General features: G+C 49.4%; 10 protein-coding genes across 10 annotated transcripts; 3 read left to right on the top strand and 7 right to left on the bottom strand.

Annotated features, from left to right (window-relative positions):
• Positions 1-1,107: 1,107 nt before the first annotated feature.
• AUEXF2481DRAFT_4234 (uncharacterized protein) lies at positions 1,108-2,048 on the bottom strand (the record flags this gene model as incomplete). The annotated part of the gene is made up of 2 exons (XM_013488945.1): positions 1,108-1,751; positions 1,805-2,048. 2 exons carry the CDS (start codon positions 2,046-2,048, stop codon positions 1,108-1,110), a joined length of 888 nt encoding a protein of 295 aa, XP_013344399.1.
• Positions 2,049-2,465: 417 nt separating this feature from the next.
• AUEXF2481DRAFT_706016 (uncharacterized protein) lies at positions 2,466-4,460 on the bottom strand. Its single transcript, XM_013489254.1, has 2 exons — positions 3,473-4,460; positions 2,466-3,363 (listed from the first exon to the last, which is right to left on the bottom strand). The coding sequence occupies exons 1-2, from the start codon at positions 4,292-4,294 to the stop codon at positions 2,482-2,484; spliced, it is 1,704 nt and encodes a 567-aa protein (XP_013344708.1). The 5' UTR covers positions 4,295-4,460; the 3' UTR covers positions 2,466-2,481.
• Positions 4,461-4,656: 196 nt separating this feature from the next.
• Positions 4,657-5,490, bottom strand: AUEXF2481DRAFT_79121 (uncharacterized protein; the record flags this gene model as incomplete). Its single annotated transcript, XM_013489218.1, has 2 exons — positions 4,657-5,318; positions 5,484-5,490. 2 exons carry the CDS (start codon positions 5,488-5,490, stop codon positions 4,990-4,992), a joined length of 336 nt encoding a protein of 111 aa, XP_013344672.1. The 3' UTR covers positions 4,657-4,989.
• Positions 5,491-7,630: 2,140 nt separating this feature from the next.
• Positions 7,631-8,826, top strand: AUEXF2481DRAFT_654914 (uncharacterized protein). Its single transcript, XM_013489253.1, has 3 exons — positions 7,631-8,011; positions 8,066-8,695; positions 8,762-8,826. The coding sequence occupies exons 1-2, from the start codon at positions 7,883-7,885 to the stop codon at positions 8,633-8,635; spliced, it is 699 nt and encodes a 232-aa protein (XP_013344707.1). The 5' UTR covers positions 7,631-7,882; the 3' UTR covers positions 8,636-8,695; positions 8,762-8,826.
• Positions 8,827-9,360: 534 nt separating this feature from the next.
• On the bottom strand, positions 9,361-9,985 carry AUEXF2481DRAFT_28688 (uncharacterized protein; the record flags this gene model as incomplete). The annotated part of the gene is made up of 2 exons (XM_013489029.1): positions 9,361-9,597; positions 9,671-9,985. The coding sequence occupies 2 exons, from the start codon at positions 9,983-9,985 to the stop codon at positions 9,361-9,363; spliced, it is 552 nt and encodes a 183-aa protein (XP_013344483.1).
• Positions 9,986-11,436: 1,451 nt separating this feature from the next.
• On the bottom strand, positions 11,437-12,730 carry AUEXF2481DRAFT_4231 (uncharacterized protein; the record flags this gene model as incomplete). The annotated part of the gene is made up of 4 exons (XM_013488944.1): positions 11,437-11,897; positions 11,948-12,201; positions 12,253-12,462; positions 12,516-12,730. 4 exons carry the CDS (start codon positions 12,728-12,730, stop codon positions 11,437-11,439), a joined length of 1,140 nt encoding a protein of 379 aa, XP_013344398.1.
• Positions 12,731-14,116: 1,386 nt separating this feature from the next.
• On the top strand, positions 14,117-15,436 carry AUEXF2481DRAFT_654873 (uncharacterized protein). Its single transcript, XM_013489252.1, has 2 exons — positions 14,117-14,391; positions 14,449-15,436. The coding sequence occupies exons 1-2, from the start codon at positions 14,253-14,255 to the stop codon at positions 15,276-15,278; spliced, it is 969 nt and encodes a 322-aa protein (XP_013344706.1). The 5' UTR covers positions 14,117-14,252; the 3' UTR covers positions 15,279-15,436.
• On the bottom strand, positions 14,863-16,255 carry AUEXF2481DRAFT_654868 (uncharacterized protein). Its single transcript, XM_013489251.1, has one exon. It carries the CDS (start codon positions 15,986-15,988, stop codon positions 15,287-15,289), a length of 702 nt encoding a protein of 233 aa, XP_013344705.1. The 5' UTR covers positions 15,989-16,255; the 3' UTR covers positions 14,863-15,286.
• A 528-nt stretch (positions 16,256-16,783) lies between these two features.
• On the top strand, positions 16,784-18,518 carry AUEXF2481DRAFT_79118 (uncharacterized protein). The gene is made up of 2 exons (XM_013489217.1): positions 16,784-17,336; positions 17,399-18,518. Exons 1-2 carry the CDS (start codon positions 16,982-16,984, stop codon positions 18,385-18,387), a joined length of 1,344 nt encoding a protein of 447 aa, XP_013344671.1. The 5' UTR covers positions 16,784-16,981; the 3' UTR covers positions 18,388-18,518.
• Positions 18,519-18,801: 283 nt separating this feature from the next.
• On the bottom strand, positions 18,802-21,155 carry AUEXF2481DRAFT_39042 (uncharacterized protein). Its single transcript, XM_013489089.1, has 4 exons — positions 21,060-21,155; positions 20,544-20,844; positions 20,072-20,476; positions 18,802-20,018 (listed from the first exon to the last, which is right to left on the bottom strand). Exons 2-4 carry the CDS (start codon positions 20,824-20,826, stop codon positions 18,886-18,888), a joined length of 1,821 nt encoding a protein of 606 aa, XP_013344543.1. The 5' UTR covers positions 20,827-20,844; positions 21,060-21,155; the 3' UTR covers positions 18,802-18,885.
• Between the last annotated feature and the right edge of the window lie 69 nt (positions 21,156-21,224).

Genomic DNA, 21,224 nt, shown 5'->3' with positions numbered 1-21,224 from the left:
AGATACTTATATCTTATGGCCTTGCCTTTTGGGACGACTCGTCATGATTGACCATACCAAGCCTTACTACTCCTGCGTTGAGGTCTAGATCGGTCACACAGGCTTTGCACATGGAGGCTCCGGCTTCATGGTTCCTCAGCCAGCCATGCGTCTGGTCGTAGATCACTTCAATACACATCAAGAAGAGCTCGAAGCTTTCACTGACGGCCACTGAGCTGGCGACTGTGTTCTTGGCAAAGCATTCGCTGATGTAGGCGTGAATTTGACAGGCGCATGGCCTATCATACAGGGTGATTTCCCTGGGATCGTGCCATACATTGCTCCACATGGTCATCCAATGCATCCTCTCGACACGAGAATTTGGTGTAGTCCCACTGTCTCCTATCACCATATGCAGCCAGACATAATTCAGGATATGTGGTAGTTTGAGCAGGATTGGCTCTTCCACTATAAGAGGTACGAGGTGTAGACGAGGATGTTCTTGGACAATACTGATTGTGACACATAGGGACAATCAAGAATACTCCGACACAGTGACGATCCTGAACGCTGTAATCTACCACGTATGGAAGTACCACGAGAGAACTGGGACAATGAGGGTACACAAGATGTCGGATCTGCCGAGGATCTAGACACATGTCGCTCGTGGTGCGAGGCAGACCAGGGCTGTGTACAATACTCGCTCGGTCTAGACAGTCGCTGCAGACACTTCAATTTACCAAGGCTAGGTAAAGCTATGCAGGGTGTCAAGTCAGGGTGATATGTTGACCGTATAAAGCAGCTGGTTGCGAATTTAGCCCCTTGCTAATCACGACTTTTACCAGCATGAGATGTACTGACAGACTGTTTATATTTCTCAAGTTCAAAACTAATTTTGCAGGAGTGATAGCCATGATACGGTAGGTTGAGAAGGCTTTTGGAAGCTCAATGCCCACTCTCTCGCGTGTCCCGGCTGTACCTTGAAAGTGTATGGCTTTCGATCACCTTTGTCGAAAAACCTGTCGACCTCGAATGTCCAATCAAATTCGGGATGGACCAACATATCTCTCTCGTTCGCAACCAACAGATCTCTTCGCTTCTCATATACACTCAGTCCATCAGCGTCGCCTAAAAACGGTCGATGAGAACTAAAAGCTCATTGCTGTAATGCTGCAATTTCTCCGTGGAAGGTGGATCACCTACATAACTTGGGGTCCACTCATGCTTCTTCATCGTATCCCATGGTATGGATGCTGTACGCATGTTTCTCTGAAGAACGCGCAGCATGATGTAGCCAATTTGCCAGATGTTCGTATAGGACGAGAGCTCCACTTGCCATTCTTCACGCGGGCTGATCTCACCATCGTAGTTGTAACCAAAAAGTTCTAGAGCCGCCCACTCTGGTCGACACCATCCGCAGAGCTTTCTCTGACTCGTGTCTTCTCCTATGTGAGCGATTTGTGCACGTCCAAAGTTGCCAATGTAAGCTGGTTGATAAATTGGAAAGGGTGCATGTTGTCCTAAACAACCTGGTGCACCCAAGAAGATATTATCCGGGTGAAGGTCGACATGTACAATCTTGTAGTCACGACCTCTGCCATCGACAGTGCGGTAACCAATGTTCTCCTTCATAGACACACAAGCTTTGGCGAGTCTCTGGAACAAGTACCAAGCAAAGGGCTCAGGGATCCTGACATCCTGTGCCTTGATAAAGTCCGTGAGGTTTCCAAAGGCAAAATATGGCATATAGATCACCCAGCCCTTTTCTGTCCCTTTGATTCGTTCAACCATTAAAATTGGAGCAGTGACGATGTCGGGCTTGTACACATTGCTAGGGGTGCGATATAGACTTCTCGGAGTTGGCCTTCTCCAGGCGAGCCGGCGGGTAAGACATTATCGACTGGATCGGCAAGGATGTGCTTAAGGACGAGTTGTCCTATGATGCTGTTGTCAACGTCAAGTTGATGCCAGAGATAGATCCCCTTGTGGCGCTCAGACGCATATCTTATCGTCTTCGCCAGAACCCAGTGTTGGCCTGGTTTCAGAGGGACACCGGGTGGATGATTCATTGCGGTACACAGTCTATCTCGATTTGGAGGAAAGTATATTGGCCGAGGCACAGATGCAGAGATGAGGGATAATGCAGATGGACAATTGCACAGCAAGGCATCCGGAAATGGCTTGATGCCCTCACGAGGTACAAAGGCACTGCTCAAAGACCATGAGACTATCCTCTAGTGGCTCAACGCCAGCACAAAAACACAACTGCTGGAAGTGTAAAAATTCTCCCAAGCAGCAAGATGGTCTGACTGACCAGATCATGGACTCAGACGAATGGAGATACTTACGCTGAGCAGTTGGACATTAATGAGCTAAACATGAATGCTATATGAAAGTCTGGCCTCACACAAGATGCAGACGCTGACCACTATTTTGGAGGTTCACAGGGCCGAGATGAGCTCAGCGACCATTTGAACACCCTGGGGGAGAATTCCAAGATGTTCACGATCGACGCATAGTGACATCCGCCAGAGTCTCTCCAACCGGTTCTCCATCGAATCTGAAGTTGTATGACTTACGACCAACCGGTGGGTAGCCATCACCCTCTTCCTCCCACTTTTTCAGACCTCTGCGATACCTCCTGAGATCGTCAATGTCCACTCTTGATCTCGCAACTCTGGGCTCTTGTTCATAAAGCCATTCGCCGATAGTGCTCTCGGGTCCAGGATTGATTAGTTTGAGATCGTCATGGAGAGTGAAGACTTCGTCAGCTGGGTCTTTCGGAAGCGGACGATTTCTATTGGGTCTGTAGCCGGCTTTGATTTGCTGTTGGACGTAATCCTTACCGCGTTTGTGACGTGCCTCACGTCTTCTGTTGCCGTGGAATGGAGAGACTTGTCTTTTCTTGTAACGTTGAGGGGGATCACTAACAAGACCAACATAGCGATTGTTACCGAAGAGATTCTTCACACCACTGATTAGACTTGTCATCGCGGTACTGGGAACATCCTCGGTCTCATGGTCCTGCAATGTATCCCCCGGGCCAGGGTTTTGCGCCGCCAGTTTGTTGAACCAGCGTTCAGTTCCCCAATCCTCCATTCCTTCGGTGTGGTCGACCATACATCTTTCGATAGCATCCACCAATTGCACTGGCGTAGGTCTGTCTTGCACTCTGAAGTTTACGCAAGCATTTAGGACGTCCAGCAAATCACTGCTGTATTCTCTCCGCAGCTTGTTGATTGCTTCGCGCGCTGGTGTGCGTCTTGGTAGCGGTGCGTAGCGAGGCGCCCATGCCGCTCCCACTTGTGGCCAATCGGGATCCTCTTCGTGTTGGACCATGCCTTGGAGAGCTGACATGATGATATAGCCAATTTGCCAGACATTCTGTAAGGGATAGTCAGCTTCTGTTCGACACGAAATAGCAGCACTGCTCAAGATATCCTTGTCCAACTTGAACAATTGATCATCGATAGCCAAGGCCAACAAGACTTACCGAGCGTGATGTAGGAGCAGCTTGCCATGTCTGTGGCCCATCGTCGTATGGCGTGAGTTCTGGAGGAGACCAGCCCCTTGTACAATTGCCCCATGCAAGATGGTCATGCAGAGCACCTTCATATGTGATGATTGCGTTACCAAAATCTCCTACATAAGCCACAGGGTAGGCTGCGAAGGCCGTGTGCTTCCCCAAGGTCCCAGGCGGTCCCAAGAATATGTTCTCAGGTTTCAAGTCAACATGCACCATTTGATGATCTGTGTAAGTACCATCGGCTTGTTTCGTGCGAAGCGTTATGTCCATGATCACAGCGGCACAAGCAAGTCTGTGTAATAGGTACCAGATAAATGGCTCGGGCATCTGTCGATGACCTGTCTTCATAGTCATGTAGTCTTCTTTGCCTTGCTTTTCGATGAAATCGTAGAGGTCACCAAAAGCGTAGTAAGGCGTGTACAATCTCCAGGCATCAATTGACCAAGAGCAATGCTCAGCAGCAAGTAGAGGTACGGTGTATATCTGTTTCGGATCATCTACCATCTCGGTCAATACTCTTTGCATGAAGATTTCGCGGATGTGTCCTTCGCCAGGTCCTGAGTGGGTGATGATTTGTTCCGATCGCACTTCGGTGTACTTGAGGACGACGCTGTCGACTACTTTGCGATCGAGATCGTTGACGAGACTCCAGAGATATGCCCTGCCAAAAGTACCCTCACCAAGCTTCCTGGCGGGAACCCATGTGTGACCTGGCTTTCCTCCTGTGAGAGGCATTGCTCGTTCCTCAAGATTAAGCCGACGCTCACGATATGGATCTTCAGAAGTCATGATTGGAAATGGTGGAAGAGTAATATATGTATCGTGTGTCACGACAGATGCTTCGAATGGTGACGATATTGAGGTTCATGTCGCTGTGGTTAGATGCGTCAGCTTCTCTAAAGACGGTATTTTACACAAACAAAGGATTGTCCACATCCGGTTACAACTATCCTCAAATGCCATGGCTTTCTTTGTGTATGACGGAGACTTCTAGATTTGCGAATACGACAATCAAGAACAAAGAACTTTTTACTAAGACAGACTAGAACAAGCTTCACTCAATGGATGGACAGGCTCCATCGTGGGTCGTTGGTAAGCAAACTGCCGGCTAAGGAGTGCTTTGTTCGACCCAGCTACCGAGCAAACAAAGTCTGATTCATCGGTCCACGGTCACTCAATTATCTCGGAGGTCGGATGCTTGCTTGTCAATGATGACTGTCGCGATCGGCTGTCACGTAGCTGGAGAGGACGGTGGTAGCCATCCCAGAGGAAACTTGCAAATTACTCCGTTGGCCACAGGGAAAAGAGTATGGCTAACTCCCGCGTCGTCCGGACACTCACAAGGTCTTCCAATGCACCTTCCACGCTCGATATTCACCTAAGTGAGACACCCTCATCGCTGCTGACTCCTCAAAATCCAGGTCGAACTTTCCATGATCTCCTGACTGTATTGAGCTGTGTTCTGAGCCCCAAAACTTCGATGGTCAATATGGGATGCCATGTAAGCCAGCGATAGATGCAAGATTGACCATGTGGCCGCTTTTCTGTGTGAGCATGATACGAATCTGCTCTTGCATGCACCAGAATAGCCCAAAGACATTGACATCCATCATGTCGTTGAACTTCTCAGTTGAGCAGTCGCCGATTCGAGCAGAGTCTGTGAATATTCCAGCATTGTTTACAGCAGCATCAAGCCCTCCGTAGATAACAACAGCCTCTTGGTGGAGCTTTCTAACAGCTTCTTGGCTTGAGACATCGGCTTGAATGAAGGTCGCTTCACCTCCGCTGGCTTTGCTGCCTTCGGCGACCTGAACTAAAGCTTGTAAGCAAAGGATTTTGGTCATCAACCTGGGTTTCCGCATCTCTGTTCCCTTTTCAAGGTTACGTTCACAAATAACAACTCGCCATCCATTGGATGCAAGTAGTTCGGCGGTCGATTGGCCAATTCCTTAAGTTCCTCCTGTGATCAGACAGACACGAGCCATGTTGTTATGAACGATGTACGGATGGATGCTGGACATCTTGTAGAATGAATGCAGAAAACGATGGAGTTGGGGTTTGACTATATAAATGTACACAGGTGATGAAAATGTCTCGTTATCAACAGATTCATCAAAGCGCTCCTGAACAGACTACGTCGGGATGAGGTCTTTGCGTTCAGATTTTGCTCTCCGGATCATTTGATGCAGGTAAGTCCGGACCTGCTGTTTTATCATCCTTGATCGCATCCCCTGCCATCACCCGGATATCCGTCTTGTCTCGCCGGCCAATTTCGAATGTCGTCGATGACGCTAAAGTCGAGGTCATCCTGCACCACGACTACAAATCTTATCCTACCTCGCTGCTTGCTCGATTGGGTGGCGCATCAGGATGCATCTGGGCACAAGGGAGGAGCTCTTTGGGAATGGCCGAAACCGAATATACAGCCCTTACGCACGATTGGCCTGTTGTAGCGGCCAACGCGTTTGCCACTATTCAAGGCAGAGGGGAGGGCCGAGTCCGTTGCCGACAGATCATGCGTGGGATCTCCGGCCACGCGACTCTCAACGCCGTTGGCATTGTCATCTCCGATGCCCTGGTCAGCGTCAAACCACAAGCCTGATGCAGCAGCTAGATATAAGATTGGATGCATAGATCTCGATCTTGAATTTCCGGGCAGTCTTTCAAGGGCTGCGATGACTTGTAAGGTGAGCGTCTGTGATTTTTTGCGGCCGTGAAACTTCTTGATAGTGACTTTTATTCATATACTCGAACAGATCACAAGCCCCTTTCTCAAGATCCTCAAACGTTAAATAGAGCTATAAGAGTGCAGCTTTACGACAAGCATCTGCTGTCTGGATCAGATGCGGTGTGGACGAAGTGCTATCGCGGGTGTCAACGGAAAATCCCAAGAACTCATCAAAGAGCAATACAGTTCGAAAATCCATTGCATGAAGCTCCTTCTCGAGATCTTGTGCAACTTTCATACAATATATAGCGTCACACATGCTCTTGAGGGAAAAATCTGCTACTCTGCGCCTCCTACGAGCTCTGCGGCAAAGAGTCAAAACTTGTCTGAAGATGTCAACGACTTCGCAGGACATTCCGCACCAAGAGTTGGATCGTGTGCCCTCACGAGTTTCAACGAGCTCTGGCTGCTTTGGTAGAGCGGTTGTGATGTCCGGCCTCTCAATGAGCATTGCTTTGAGAACCTCACTTCTGTGTCTCGTGCGCCGGCGGCCAAGGTCTTCATGACATGTTTCATCCATAATTGTGCATGCTAACATTTGCCAGTATGTGAGTGCTTGGCCAAGATATCCATGGATCAGAGCCTGGGAAAGTGAGAGATTCGAGTTCCATATACTTAGGAGAACACGCATATTGGTCAACCAAGACGTTTCTGACGCGGACCCTGTCCAATGCAACGATGTGCCGAACCCAAGAACAGCAAACACGAGGCTTGCTTCTACATTCGAATTTTGAGTATCTCTCAAATTATTCATGCCCTTCTTTATGCTTTCTTTGGATTCCTTATCGAGCAGTGTCAGCTGGTGTTGCCATTGAAGTGACCTCGACAGTATATGTGCCCTGGACATCCTCTGCAAGGTGTAATAGATAGCTCCCGAAAAACCCCAGCAGCTCGAAGCGATCTGACGGTTGTGTTTGAGCGGAGAATTGAACGCTGACCAGATGGGGCATACATTAGAAAACTAGTACTCGATCAAAGTAGTCGGCTGATACATCGGAAAATGGAGGGAGCTACAGGAGTCTTGCATGTTGACTCTAGTGATTGTTCCAAGATGTTCGGGGTTTGGCGCACACCGTTCCAGATTGGTTGCGCCTCTCAGAAAGAGTCCTTTTAGCGTGTCTTCGTCTTCGAAAGAAAGCAAGGAGGCATCATTGATTGTAGCTAACAGATGCCTGGGGGCCCATGTCTTGTGTAGCAGGTACAGAATCACTTGGGGCTGCGGGGTGTATCCGAGAGCCTCGATTCTGGTTTCCTCGGATCTCGCTAATGTCGCTGAGATCTTCATGATCTGCGACAATAACTCCGGCGGAGGTAATGTCCAGGTTCTATAAGAATACTTGCCTATCTAGGAACACCCGCGTGATTATCTTCCTATCTAAGTGATCTCGTACGAAAAGGTTAGCGGCTCCTACGTACAATATTTCTCCTTCAGATGACCATGTACGAAGACGTTGACGGTGTACTATGCTTCCTGCACAAGGAAGATCTCCTAGGCAATCATGAGACATTCCTTCTGTATGTACTAGATCGGTGTTGGTTGGAATAGTTGGACTATAAAATCTCGATCATGCCTAGAGGGTTTTACACCACTGATTCAGACCTCTATCGACCTTCGATACTCTTTGTTCCACAGTCTTTTTGGCCGCGAGATGAATGCTATCTTCCGTATGACTGCCATCCAGCGGGTGAAACATATCATCCTGCCGGACTTCAAAACAAGGGCACTCACAACATCGATCGTACCTAAGAGACCCCTGAAAACAGCTGTCTGCCATGAGGTTCGCGGGCTCGGATCACAAGGCTTAGGGCTTGCGTTAACAAACAAGGGTCAGACTGTGCTCAAGGGTACGGCGAATCCAGTTTCTCGAAGACTCTTGTTTCACACTCCAACAAAACACTACGTCGCGACCGAGATCTCGAACACAAAAGCGACTCCCGTAGCGGCAGAGATATCAATGAGTATCGATGGACAGGAAGAAATCTTCTCGGCGCTACTTTTTCGTGACATGTGTCACTATCCATTGTACATACATCCTTCGACCCGACAAAAGCTCTATCCGACTGCAGATATACCTACGAGCATAAGACCACGTTCTGTGCATGTTTCGGAATCGGCAGCTACCCTGACCTGGGGTAACGATGTTCCTGGTTTTGATCACACACATAGTACCATTCTCCAGACGGATGATCTGGAGACATTGGCGAAGACAGGTGCACTCCCAGGACCTTTCGTGCACGCACTTCCCAGTCAAGTGCTGTGGGACAGTACAAATGCCAAGGTTAAAGACACTAGCTTTGATGATTACATGGCTAATGATGCCGCGCTTTTGCGAGTCTTAAACCTTTACGAACACACGGTCTTGTCTTCGTCACCAACATTCCTGGTGAGAAGCATGCAATGAGTCAGATTGCAACACGCATGGGACCAATGGAAGACACCTTCTACGGTCGGACCTGGGGTGGTAAGTTGCTATCTACATGAGATACAAAGCCATTGCGCATGCATCAATTTCACTTACGCTCTCTAGTGCGCACCGTTCCGTCCCCCACAAACGCCGCCTATATCTCAACGGATCTAGGATCGAGCACTCGCAGCGGTCTGGATCCGGCGTTGTATCGCCTAGTAAGGTGCTGAATCGGAAGATTGAAACGTGGCACCATGTGGCACAGAATTTTATTTAGCTTCTACAGTCTAAGGAGAATGTTTATGAAAGTTCGATGGAGCCGGGGCAGTGTGTGTTATTCGACAATACTAAGGTATTGCATGCTAGAAGAGGCTTTGAAGGAGAGGATGTAGGCAAGCCTCGTTGGTTGGAAGGGGGTCATGTAGACAAAGACCCTTACTTTAGAAAGCTTCGGGTTCTACAAAATCAATTTGGTGAGGTCTAAAGGACCTTTGTTGGGACATGCATTTATCTTGGAGGCCAACTCCCAGATTGCTTAGCCGGCGTGCGAGTCATAGTTTACACAGGACAAATCGAACAAGAGAAGTGCTTCAAGTGGGATCCAGGACTGAGTCGTACCCTTGACGATTCCAGCAAAGATGGACTGTGGTCATCGATGCGGCGTCTCTTGCAACGTTGATACACGGCGGCAATTTTGATAACCGAGTCGCAATTGAATGCAGTCAAGGCTGCCACATTCCCGAATAGATTCTCGAGCTTTGATCATGTTGTGCAGTGTTACTCGGATTCTTTCCAAAGTTGCCAACACCTGGTCCTGCACGAACGACGAGGTGACCGCGTAATCTGGCGCTGGTCAGCCAGAACAGCCTCGTAAGGGATATCGATAGTAGACATGTCGCAGCCGCTAAACTTGCAAGACCTGACGATATTGTACTAGCCATTTGAGTGCAGATGAAGACCTTTGTACATAGTGAGTAATGAACCGTCCGACGGCCATACATAGTGCCGTGTTTCTCACTGCACTACACATACCAACCACCTCGACCGCGCAGCTCTCCTTCTCCTCTTCGCAGAGAGACTCGGCCTCAGGAGAATCTGTTGTGTTGACTTTGAGCCACCAGTAGGTAAAGACCGCTTGGTTTTGCCAGTGGCTATCACGGCTTTACCGACCAACCTGCCACTCTTCGCATTCTGCTTCAGTCTCTCCGTCTTCTTGGCGACCTCTGATTCCCTTTCAGCAAAGCTTTGCTTCCAATGATCAAGTGCCAGTTTGATGTGAAGATTGCTTAATCTAGCAGACTTGTACTGCTTTCTGGCGTTCAGCCCGGCCTGGTTACTGCGATTCATTCAGTACATTCTTTCGCTGAAGTTTGTTCCATTCCTGGAGTTTGTGGCGAACCTGTGTTGATCGCTAGTCCATTCTTGGAAGAGGACAGTCCATGGTTTCGGCCAGGATGAGTTTCAATGTTCGAGTGCTGCTGTCAATCCTAAACGTAGACTAGACAATTAGCAAGCAGCAGCTTGCTCGGAATATGATCTTATGAAGTCACTGTGATTTGACCGAATGATGGTATACGCGAAACAGCCAGAGTACTGGGCCCAATACCGCAATTGACCTCGCCGGATGCGGTAGATCGGGCTGGATTTAGCATGGTTTCGACAACGACTGTGACAAAGGCAACCAATATCTCCATCAAGGTAAGACATTGTATGACGATTCAGAAAGAAGGAAGTAGCCTATATGTAGCTCAGCCATCACGACTGCATGAGCTGAACCCGAGTTCACTAGAAGGCGCGACTCAAGAGCGCCAGCGTTCTCGAGCCAGCACACGACATCTTGGTGGCTGGTAACCGCCAGTGATCACAGGTCCTGTGACTTCTAAAGTGATAGTTGGCGTTGAAAGCAGTATGCATAGCGTGTGAGGCCACTGTCCGAGCAGTGAAGAATGTCAGGGAAGCGGACTTGACGCGTCAAGATTTGCGAGAGCAGAAGCGGCAAGCTTGTCGGCTTGGCACCCAACTCTCGAGTACCCCACGTTGACCACGATAACGATAAACGCCAGGGTTGTCCTCAAAGCAAGAGCTGATGGGGACACAAACGATTCACCGTGATTACGACAAGACAGCTAAGCTTTGCATTTATTTCCTAATAGTTTTCAGAGTCCCCTGTGCAGATGATGGTACGGGGTGACCGGCTTGGGCAAATAGCGATGGCATCTTCGGGACACAAGTTGCTCGATCGATGCTCGATCGATCAACATCTGTGGGAAGAACCGGGTTGAGTACCACCACGTCTTGATTCTCGACCTCCGCCGTGACCTGGACCTAAGACATTCCAAAGGCTTGAGTGAGGATGCCATGCAACAGAAGCCATCGTAGAATGCATCTCATTACAAGATAGGACCCTTGCGGTACGAGGCGCAATTCCTAGAAATTGTGAGGGGTCCACCTTAGCACGCGAGTCATAGCGCGAGCGTTGGAGCGAAGGATTGCGTGTCCACTGCACTGGTACATTAGCACCATGGCTTGACTAACTAGTTCGTAGGGCGCAGGAAGGCTACTAGCGATGCTCAAGATTGAATCGGTATTCGAGATCGGTGGTCGTAAGTCTCCTGATAAGTTAATGTGGCTGGCATTGGCTGCACACAAGTAAGACGCACAGGACTACTACTCAGGCGACAAAGCGGAATGAGCTTTAGATAATGTTCAGGGCCAACGAAGTGTACTATGTAAGATGTGTGGGTGTAGAACAGAATGTGAATAAAGTGCTGTTGTTCCAAACGCGAAATAGGTAAAAATTATTCCGCACGACCAACATGACTAGCAAGATCATGCATGGGTATCTGTGAATCGTTCGAGTGTTGGCTGACCCGATTATTCGCTGTGAAGTTATCACGATCACGCGTGAAGTCTCTTGTCGTCGGCTTTCCATGCTCAAGATCGATTGATCGATCGTCGCTATCTGAGTCGCCAACGTAGACTTGAACTTCTGTCTGGCGTTTGATGCCGTGAATATCCTCTCGGAGATCCTCGTCGACACGATTGTGACCGACGAAAGCGGTGTTGGTGACGCCTTTTGCAATTCCGTGTGTGTCGTCTCGGTCGTCGTTGAATGTGTGGCCATGCTGGGACCTCTGAGTGTTTCCAGGGTAGGGTGTGCCTTGTGATGATGATCCAAAATTCATGTCCTGCTCGTTGGACTTTGCGACCTTGATGATCATATCGGCCATGGACATTTCGATGTTGAGTTTGACCATGTCTGCAGCATCATTAGTACGAGCCCCAACCGTATACGAGCATTTGACTTACAAGCAACAGGGTGAAATTGGACGAATACAATACCATTCGGCAAAGACATAAGGCCAATGAGCATGAGGTCCATACAGACTGAAATGACACCCAGACGAGTATAGTAAGCAACAAGAGGCTTGTATTTACGAAGGCCATGTTGCTTCACGAGTCTGGCCTTCACGACATACACGAAGTACCAGTTCAAAAATGCGTCGACTAGCATGATGAGGATCTTCGAGCAGCGGTCCCAATATTTGTTAATGTGTACAAAGCTGGATGATCATCAGTGGGGTCTCATTCAGACGATCAGTGGATGAGCTTACACCATGCTAGGTGGCGGGGTAAGATGTGACGGGATGAATATGCAGAATACGGCGGCGTTGATACAAGAGATGACAATGGCAGTGGCAATTTTCAGCTTCTTTGCGGTCGCCTTACGCTCCGAGATGATTGAGATTCGGTTGATGATAATCTGCATGAGGAACTGGACCTCGAAGACATAAAAGAAGAGGACGAAAAAGAGAAGTACAGCTCTAAACATACTGTTAGTCAAGTTCAAGTTGACCAAGCATGAATATGCACTCACCCGTTTTTCACGATGTCCTTCAGCCAGAGCCAGCACAAGATACCAAGAACAAGATTCGCTACGATCTCACCCCAGATCATCCAGATATAGTGACTTCGCCATGGATTCATGTTAGCTTTGGTCTGATGTATGGCGCGTACAGTGGTGAGATAGCCAAAGCCGAGACTGAATCCCGCGGCGCAGGCAGCAACCTGATAATCACCGGAAGACGACATCTTCGGGGACAAGCAAGGTTGAGCGTGCGACCGGACAGAGATCCCAGAAGCCGGAGAGCAGAATGTGGGACAAACGTCTGCTATATATCGTCCTCGAAAAGACGTAGGCGCTAGTCGGATCCGCGGCCGATACCTTGGACCCATCATGGTCAGAGCAGTCACAAGGACTTCGTTTAATCAGACACGGCACTTGGACGCTCCACAAACGGCCTCTTGACTCCAGCTCCAGCGTGCGCTCATGCCCTCTAAAGTGTCAGTGCTTGCTCGGATTCTCCCAGCGGAAGTGTTAAACTGATGGAAGTCTTTCTGCTTTGTGTGAACAAATTGACCTCATGTGTGCCTACCCTGAAATTGAAACTAGGCCATGCAGCAGAGCAAGAATGAATCTGTGCACACAATGCAACTACCCTGTTCAGATGAAACACTAAGTTTGGACCTCTGTAAATCTGGGATCGACCTCGTTCTGATGATGTGGATCCCAATATGGATCTTGAGTCGATCATACAGATCATGAATCGGGTACAAAGTGCCCTATCTGCTCATAGGGCTGGCAAACTCGCGGACATGTGACTCTTGCTTCTTTGTATCGCTGGTTGTAGTTCATACAGTGCAGAAAAGCGCTAAGCCTCGACATCGTGAAAGTGCAAGTATGCAACTCTTCCGGTGATGGGGTGTCAGCGCGTCCCTGAGGCTCAAGAGCCTGAAAGAGTTTGCGGACGACGGGAACGGGACGATGACATTATTGACGGAAGTTTGAGTCAAGTACAGACCTCGCGACTGTGACGAGCGGAGATCAATAGGGCAAGATGACCGCGAGTCAAGGTGGTTCGCTTAGGCTCAACAACAAGCTTAAACATGGCGGCGTGGGAGGCGCAAATCGCGAGCTGACGGTGGAAAGACTTTTTCCGTGGCTTGCTTTGTATCAACTGGTGTCGGAACCGGGCGCGGCATGCAGAAATTCGTAATATTCGCGATGTCACGACGGAAGGTGTACCTTGAAGTCTTGCAGGGTGTCGGAAGTTGTTGAGGACCTGGAGGCTTGAAAGGTCGGGGGGTCCGGAGATGCTCGGCTGATTTCAGGGTTTCTCGGCACGAGGGCTTGGTCTTCTACCTCTTACTACAAGACACCTGTACCGTCCTCCACCTCCACACCTTTGCGAGTCGCAAATCCCGGGTTCACTTGGCTTGTCAATTCACTTGGCTTGCCAACACGAGAGGGGCAACAGAAGAGTGATACGTGTATTTTATAATGATTTGAACGATAGTCATGAAGGCCAAGAGATACGAAGTGACCAAAACAATATCATGTTAAGCTGGAAGGCGCGACAGGCCCGATACACAGAAGTAGCTTTGCATCTCTTGGTCTCCCAAAGACCACGTCAAAAAGTCTTTTGATGGAAAGATCGTGCTCATAGCTCTAGGACTCAGGTGCAAAGACTACTTGTCAATGACCACAAAAAGTCGCTATGAACTTAATCTAACTCATTCAACCTCAAAACTTTGGTTGATCTTTTAGGACACTATGCATATCCTGCCTGCCGCACTGCAGACTGTTAATATCCTCTTATCTTGTCTTCTTCCTCGATCACAATCCACAGACATGGGGATCCCCAAATGCCCGACCTGGACGCCTCTTTCGTCCGTTCACATCGACCTCTCTGGTAGGGGATACACAAGCTTAGCGGTAGACTTCAGCAACAACTACTGACAAGTCACAGATTCTGACTCGAGCAGCTCTGCGAGCGACACCACTACATATAGCGAAATTTCGTCTGACTCATCCTCGGTGGATAGTGTACTATCCGAAAAAACACCCGTCACTGCCATAAAACTCTTGCGTTTGCCGCCCTTCTACTGGGATCTCGAAGATCATATAGGTGGTAATCCAGACTCTGAAGACTCGGAGGTTGAACCGCTGTCTCTCGCAATACCAAATGCGGTGTCAGATGACACAAGCACTAGGAAAAGGAGTTTCTCGCGCTTAGAGCCCATCAATCAAGCGCAAGAGCATAAGCGCCAACGTTCCAGTTCGAGCCCATTCTCGCAAAGTCCAGAGCCTACAAAAAGTTCAGAGACCGAACCTGGCGATCGAGGTTCTGAAGAGCGAGGAGAAGTGGATCTCGAATACCACTATCGGTGTATGCAAGAGACATTGGACCAGCTCCGTGAGTCAACAGTACGCATGAGAGAGATTAAGGCACTCTTACGTCAAGGTCGGGTTGCACAGAGAACCCCTCTCGAAGACTCGGAACTTGGAGGGAAGGCTGCAGCTGTTCAAGCTTTGATGAGTTATTGGGCGACAACGACCAGGTTGCGAGATGATTTTGCAGAAGGTCGCGCAGATGCTGCCGGATTTGCTTGGGGAAGACAGCTCGCTGTAGAGACTCTCGATGGACTATTGAAGGATGCTGAGAGGGAGTGTATGGCTGTCGTATCACAGAAACAAGGGGCAGAGTCGCACATATCAAAGTGCGAGAGAGAAATTGTCGATGAGCAAGTCGTGCAGAAGGTGTTGAAGGCCAGATTGCACAGAGCTACGGCACCTTAGCTTGTATCTCAGTGTCGAAAGTTGTCGTAGTTGCACGGTTGGGGTCCGAGCCAGTGATCATCGTGCTCCGTTCCCAGACTCAGAGCCAGACTTCTGTCGAGTATGGCCGTCGAGACGTCTTTTTGTTTGCCAGTATGAGGAACACTGCTGTTCTCAACCAAGTCCGGAACGCAAGGCTGTTCACCAGGTTTCAGGTCCATAGGATGTGGCAGGCTTCCATTGTCCGCTTGTCCCTGCTTCTCAAACTCTTTGCTGTATTCTCCTATCGTCATACCCATGGTCTTCTTGAACACTCTGCAAAGATAACTCTTGGTAATGCCAATCTCTGCCGCCATCTTGTCCAAACCAATCTTACCCCTACCTTCTCCGACAATGCCTATGACCTTCATAGCTATCTCTTCCCCCTCACCAAAGAACATCTCATCGTCAGGTCTACATCTCTTGCAGGGACGATATCCGGCTGAAAGAGCGCAGGCTGAAGTGGAAAAATACGTTATATTCGCGCGTCGGGCAAGGCGTGCTGTACAGGTCGGCCGGCAGTAGATTTTTGTGCTGAGAACACCGTAGTAGAATGGCAGGTCAATAGATGAAGTACGTTGATTCAAAGCTCGCCATTGGGAACATGGTGTGTGTGTTGACGTTATGGGCAAGTAGTGTTGATGTGATGATTTGGTAAGTGACATGATTATGACGGAGCAGCAGATTGACATCCTGCTCTAGCAGCCGGAAAGGAGCAGCTGTGACAGCTATGGGGGTTTAATAGCAGAGCTAGAAGATTTTGATATATGAGTTCGTGATTAACGATCTCGAAGCTTCCGGTCGCGGAAGGCGAGGCTGCCCTATCGGAGTTGTCTGCGCAGTGGTGAAAGTCATGAACACGGAAATTCGAAATCCAGGTCCGTCAGCACACGCGCTTCTCTATTCATCTGCTACGTAGAGCGACGACTAGGAAAAACAAAAGTTATCGCAAGTTCGTGTAATCAGGAGGATAAGATGTTTGCGACGAGGCGGGCACATGTTTTGCCAAGGTTGATCCGGAAGGCTGATTGCTAATCGTTCGTTCCTTCCGCTTTCTCCCTCGATCGTCCAACTCCGTCATCATACCCCTAGTACTTGGCTACCTGTAGTGAAGATGCTGTTTCTATTGACAAGGAAGGTATCATAGCTGCTGTGAAGGGTTCTCTTTAGCGCTACTGCGCGTATTTGTAGATGAGCAGAGTTGCCCTCTAACATGGCCAAGCCGACTAAACTCTCATGGACAAACACGCTACCAAGTCGCGAACCTGTAGGCATCCGTACGCATTCTGCGCCTCGAATAAATCGAGAGATCATTGCAGCTCAAGACCACGCAGATGTAGAGAAATTGTGTACTGCAACGAAAACTGGACGCTGATTGGTCACTTTGAGTACACTCGACGCTCATTGGTCGATTTCAGTACAACGGACCTTGATTGGTCATTTCTGGTACACAGATCAACCACTTTCTCCAATGCTGCAGTAAGTATAGAAGGGCAGATGGTTTTCCCTAAGCATTTGTCAATATCGACTTCAGCTTTTAGAAAGTAGAACCAAGACACCGTGTCATTCTTACACCACGACCGTCTTATTCGCGGTCGAATCCCTGCTGGCCTAAAGTCGTACCGTCTAGCAACCTTCAGCCGAAGATTCCGTCTTCCACTTTCGATCTTCCATCTATACCACAAATGCTAGTTCCGGATCCCGAAAAGGTTGACGCTGTGGCTAGGTCTCCAGAAGACACAACCTACCCAGAGGGCGGTACACAAGCATGGCTCGTCGTGCTCGGTGCTTGGTGCGGCTTGACAGCCTCAATAGGTGTCTACAACACGACTGGAGTCTTTAGTGTCATCATCTCGTCCACAATTTTGCCGAACATATCCGCTTCCTCTCTTGGGTGGCTCTTCTCCATCTATGCTTTTGTGGTGTGGATCGTGGGAGTGTGGGTCGGACCATGCTTCGACGTGTTTGGTCCCCGTCTGCTATTACTTGCAGGAACATGTTGTACAGTACTGGGTATAATGTGCCTGAGTTTCTGCACTGGTGAGCAATCTACGACCCACATGTCATGCTTGTCTATGCACACATACTGACCGGAGATCAAGAATACTATCAGATCTTTCTAGCTTTCTCGCTGCTTACTGGCCTGGGATCGAGTCTATTACTCACTCCATCTATGGCTTGCGTAGCTCATTGGTTCAACACTCGTCGCGGCGTTGCCAGTGGTGTTGCTTGGACCGGAGCTGGACTCGGCGGTGTCATTTTCCCTCTTATGATTCAAGCTCTGTTGCCAACCCTCGACTGGGGGTGGACCATCAGAGTCCTCGGCTTCGTTCTGCTAGTCCTTTGCAGCATCAGTGTCTGCTTTTGTCGCAGTAGGATCCCTGCAAGACTACCAAAAGACGGCAGCTCAATATGGCGATCTACACTCCCTGACTTCCGCATCTTTTTCGATGGCACAGGGGCAATGGCAGTGACGACCATAGGGGTCTTGTTTGTTGACCTGGCCTACTTCATTCCAATCACCTACATACCCTCTTACTACCTAGCACGCCAACATCTTGACCAAGAAGCAGCAATCACTGGCAGCGCGGCCTTTGCATATCAGCTCCTTGCTATCCTAAACGCTGCATCATGTCCAGGCCGCTTATTAGCTGGCTCTCTAGGCGACCACTTCGGCCACTACAACACCATGATCCTCTCCCTTCTCTTCTGCGTCAGCTCAGTCCTCGCCATTTGGCTTCCTGACATACTCTCTCCTGACTTGTCTTCTCCTGCTCTTCTTGTCGTATTTGTCATTATCTTTGGCTTTGTAAGTGGATCCAACGTTTCTCTGACACCGATTTGTCTGGGTCAACTTTGCGATATTAGGGATTATGGTCGATATTATGCTAGTTGTTATACGGTTGTTGCGTTTGGAGTGTTGGTTAGTCTACCCGCTGCTGGAGGGATTTTAGAAGCTGTTGATGCGGAGGGTAAGGGACAGTTCTGGGGTGTTGTTGTGTTTACAGGCGGATGTTATATTGTTGCTCTGGTATGCTTCATCTGGGTGAGGATCAAGGTCAAGGGATGGACATGGGGGTATAAGTGGTAGAAAGCTGTGAGAATTGGATATGGGGAACTCCAGAGAGAGGGTTCCCGTGAAGAAGCAGCTGTGGAAATGCAAGAACATATTTGGGGTTCAATAGTTGTCAGAAAGATTTATCAAATTACCCGTCTCTCCGGATCGTTGCTCGGTATCTCAAAATGATTCGCATTCGGTCATCCCATCAGCAGCTGACTGCCTCTCCAGGGATGATGACGCGCGGAGATGCTGCTGTGATGATGCATAAACAAATTCGTAAATTTGTAGTCACTTGAGGAGAGAAAGGGAGCCACGTCTCTCTGCGAAGGCAATCAAATGTTGTCATGGATTCGTGCATTTTTACAGGTGACTTTCAACCATTATACCTGAGAGATTCTTGCTATTAACACCGTTACCCTGTATACCGCACGTCCAGGCCCCCAGATCGCTATGCAATTGACGCTTTCTCCAATGCTATACCCTAAATGCCAAAACCATGCTGCGTTCAATCGTGCTCCGACATCTCCCTTAACCCCTGCCTGCGAGGGAGACAGAGACTCCGTTCGTGACGTACCTCTCGGCACCAGCCCAGTGGGCCACCAGCAGTCTCTTACTCTCCTGGTCGGCCTCCATGAACACCTCCGCATTGCTGTACTGCGCAAAGCTCAACAGCACCATGACCTGCTGCTCGGAGGTGAGGGAAACTTGGTAGGTGTCCCTGAAGGCCTTGACCGCGTCCTTGATCCTGTTGATGGTACCTGGTACGACACTCCCGTACGCAGGAGGGGTCGCGACGCTCGTCTTTGCCTCGATGCGGGCTTCAAACTCGGTCATCTTGTCTGTAATATCGACAAAGACTTCCTCCCGAAGCTCGCTGACCCTCTCCCGGTACTCTACGTGCACGACCTGAATTTCTTCCTCGAGCTCCTTGAGGACATCGTCTCTCGCGGAGCGCATCTCGGTGATGGCATCGTCCTTGACCTCTTGCAGCTCTCCAGACGCAGACTCGAACTCGTCGTTGACGTCGGAGAGATGTGCAGTGAGCGTGGCCTGCATCATAGTGGGCATGTGGATGGCGACATGCTTGTCGATGGTCGTCTGCGCTAAGGTCGCCGTCTCGTTGAGCTTGATTTGATTATAGACTTGAGCCACGATGGTGGGCATCTGTGCTTGAATGGTGGCAGCAACGATGACTTCTAGGTCGGTAGGTTTTGGGGAGGCGTCTATCGGGTATTGCCTGGTGAAGATGGTGGGTTTCATGCAGCGGCGGTCGAGAGACTCAGGAGACGAAGAATGAGCGATATAAGGAGGGGTCTCATCGTCTTCATAAGGAGGAAGAGGGTTCTTGTGCTCAGGGGTTTGCAGGCGTCCAGGCGTAAGTCGGATGTGATTGTTGTCGCGAGGGGACTGCGATTGTGTCGATTGCTCCTGTTCTGATGACATGTCTACTTGAGCCGACTGTTGGGACCAGCCTTCGCGTATCGATGTGTTTGCCTCTGTGGGAGTGCAGTCCGGGAAGCTATCCTGGGCCAGTCGCACTATCTTCTTCAGAGAGCTTTCACTTTCTTGGGTGTCGGCGGCGCGTTTCAGTGATGACCAAGGTGGAAAGTCTCTCGACTGACTGGGCTGTGTCGAAGTCTTGCTGTAATCGGGAGGAAGGTCTTCGTAGCTCGTCAGTGATATGTAGAGATTGCTGAAAGCTGGTTGGACTTACCGGGAAATCTCAGTCGATCGGCTCTTTGCACACCGATGATTTCGTCGCTATAGGAATTCCAGTCATCCCATATGCCGCCTCTACCTCTATAAGCTTTTTGTAGATCAATGTGGGCAGGGACGATGATTCTAGGTAGCTCATTGTTAAGTCTATTAACAAATCTGCGAACATTGCTCTCGTTGCCCAGGTAAATCTTGAACTCAGGAGCTGTCGAGAGGGAATATACCAGTGAAAGTAGATGTAACGATGTGCCACTCCAGGGTTTGTTGCCCGGCGGCTGATGCTTCATGAGGACGAGACCGGCAGGCTGAGTGTGCTTCTGCTGCTGTACGATTGCGCTAAGCCAACCGTGCTCGGACTTAGCCGCATGCAATTCAGGCAGATCAATAAGCTCAGGCGATAAGGCTCGCGAGTATTAGCATCTGAATATGCGTGGCACCCATCGCGAAAGCATGAGGACAATAAAACTCACCAGCCAAGGGGTCCTTACTGATCTGGAAAGAATGCGGATCCACAAAGATGTAAAAGTCGAATGGAATAGATCTGACAGAGATCTTGAATCTGAGCGTGATCCGTAGCAGGACAATCCACACTCGCGATTTCGGCTCAACGCCGAACCATAGAGTCACAGTTTGAGGTTCAACACCGAGCGTCTTGGTCTCCAGGTTGATGTCCGTCCACGAGACGATACATGGCCGAGATAAGGTCCAATCAATCTCCAGCGCTCCTTCGAGGGACCAAGGTGGTTCGATCATCGCAGCGCTGGGTGATGTCTACAACTCGAGCATGTTAGTAACTTGTCTCCATATAAAGCAACGTTCATCTTCGAGAGGTCGAATGACGCGGAAATGAAGCACTAGTAAGGGAGATTCTGGGTCTGAGCTTGCGATTGCTCGGCAAGGAGGGTCTCTCACTCCGCAGCTCATCGCTGGATTTATTGCGCAGCGAGAGTTGGTAGGGGCAATGGATGGAAAGAATTCAGACTTACTTTTTCGAGCTCTTGAATGATGGTGAAGACGAAGACTCTGCACTTCGACCTCGATTGTACATCAAGAAGAATTCAGCAATTCACTTGAAGTGCTTGCAAGACGAGTATCGAGTTTGAGGGTCAAGAGGGAGCGCCAAGAGATATCGAGACCGCGCAGGTTTCGAG

The sequence above is a fragment of the Aureobasidium subglaciale genome (genome assembly GCF_000721755.1).
Source record: "Aureobasidium subglaciale EXF-2481 unplaced genomic scaffold scaffold_8, whole genome shotgun sequence".
Classification (NCBI taxonomy): domain Eukaryota; kingdom Fungi; phylum Ascomycota; class Dothideomycetes; order Dothideales; family Saccotheciaceae; genus Aureobasidium; species Aureobasidium subglaciale.
This window is presented reverse-complemented; position numbering and strand designations above follow the sequence as displayed.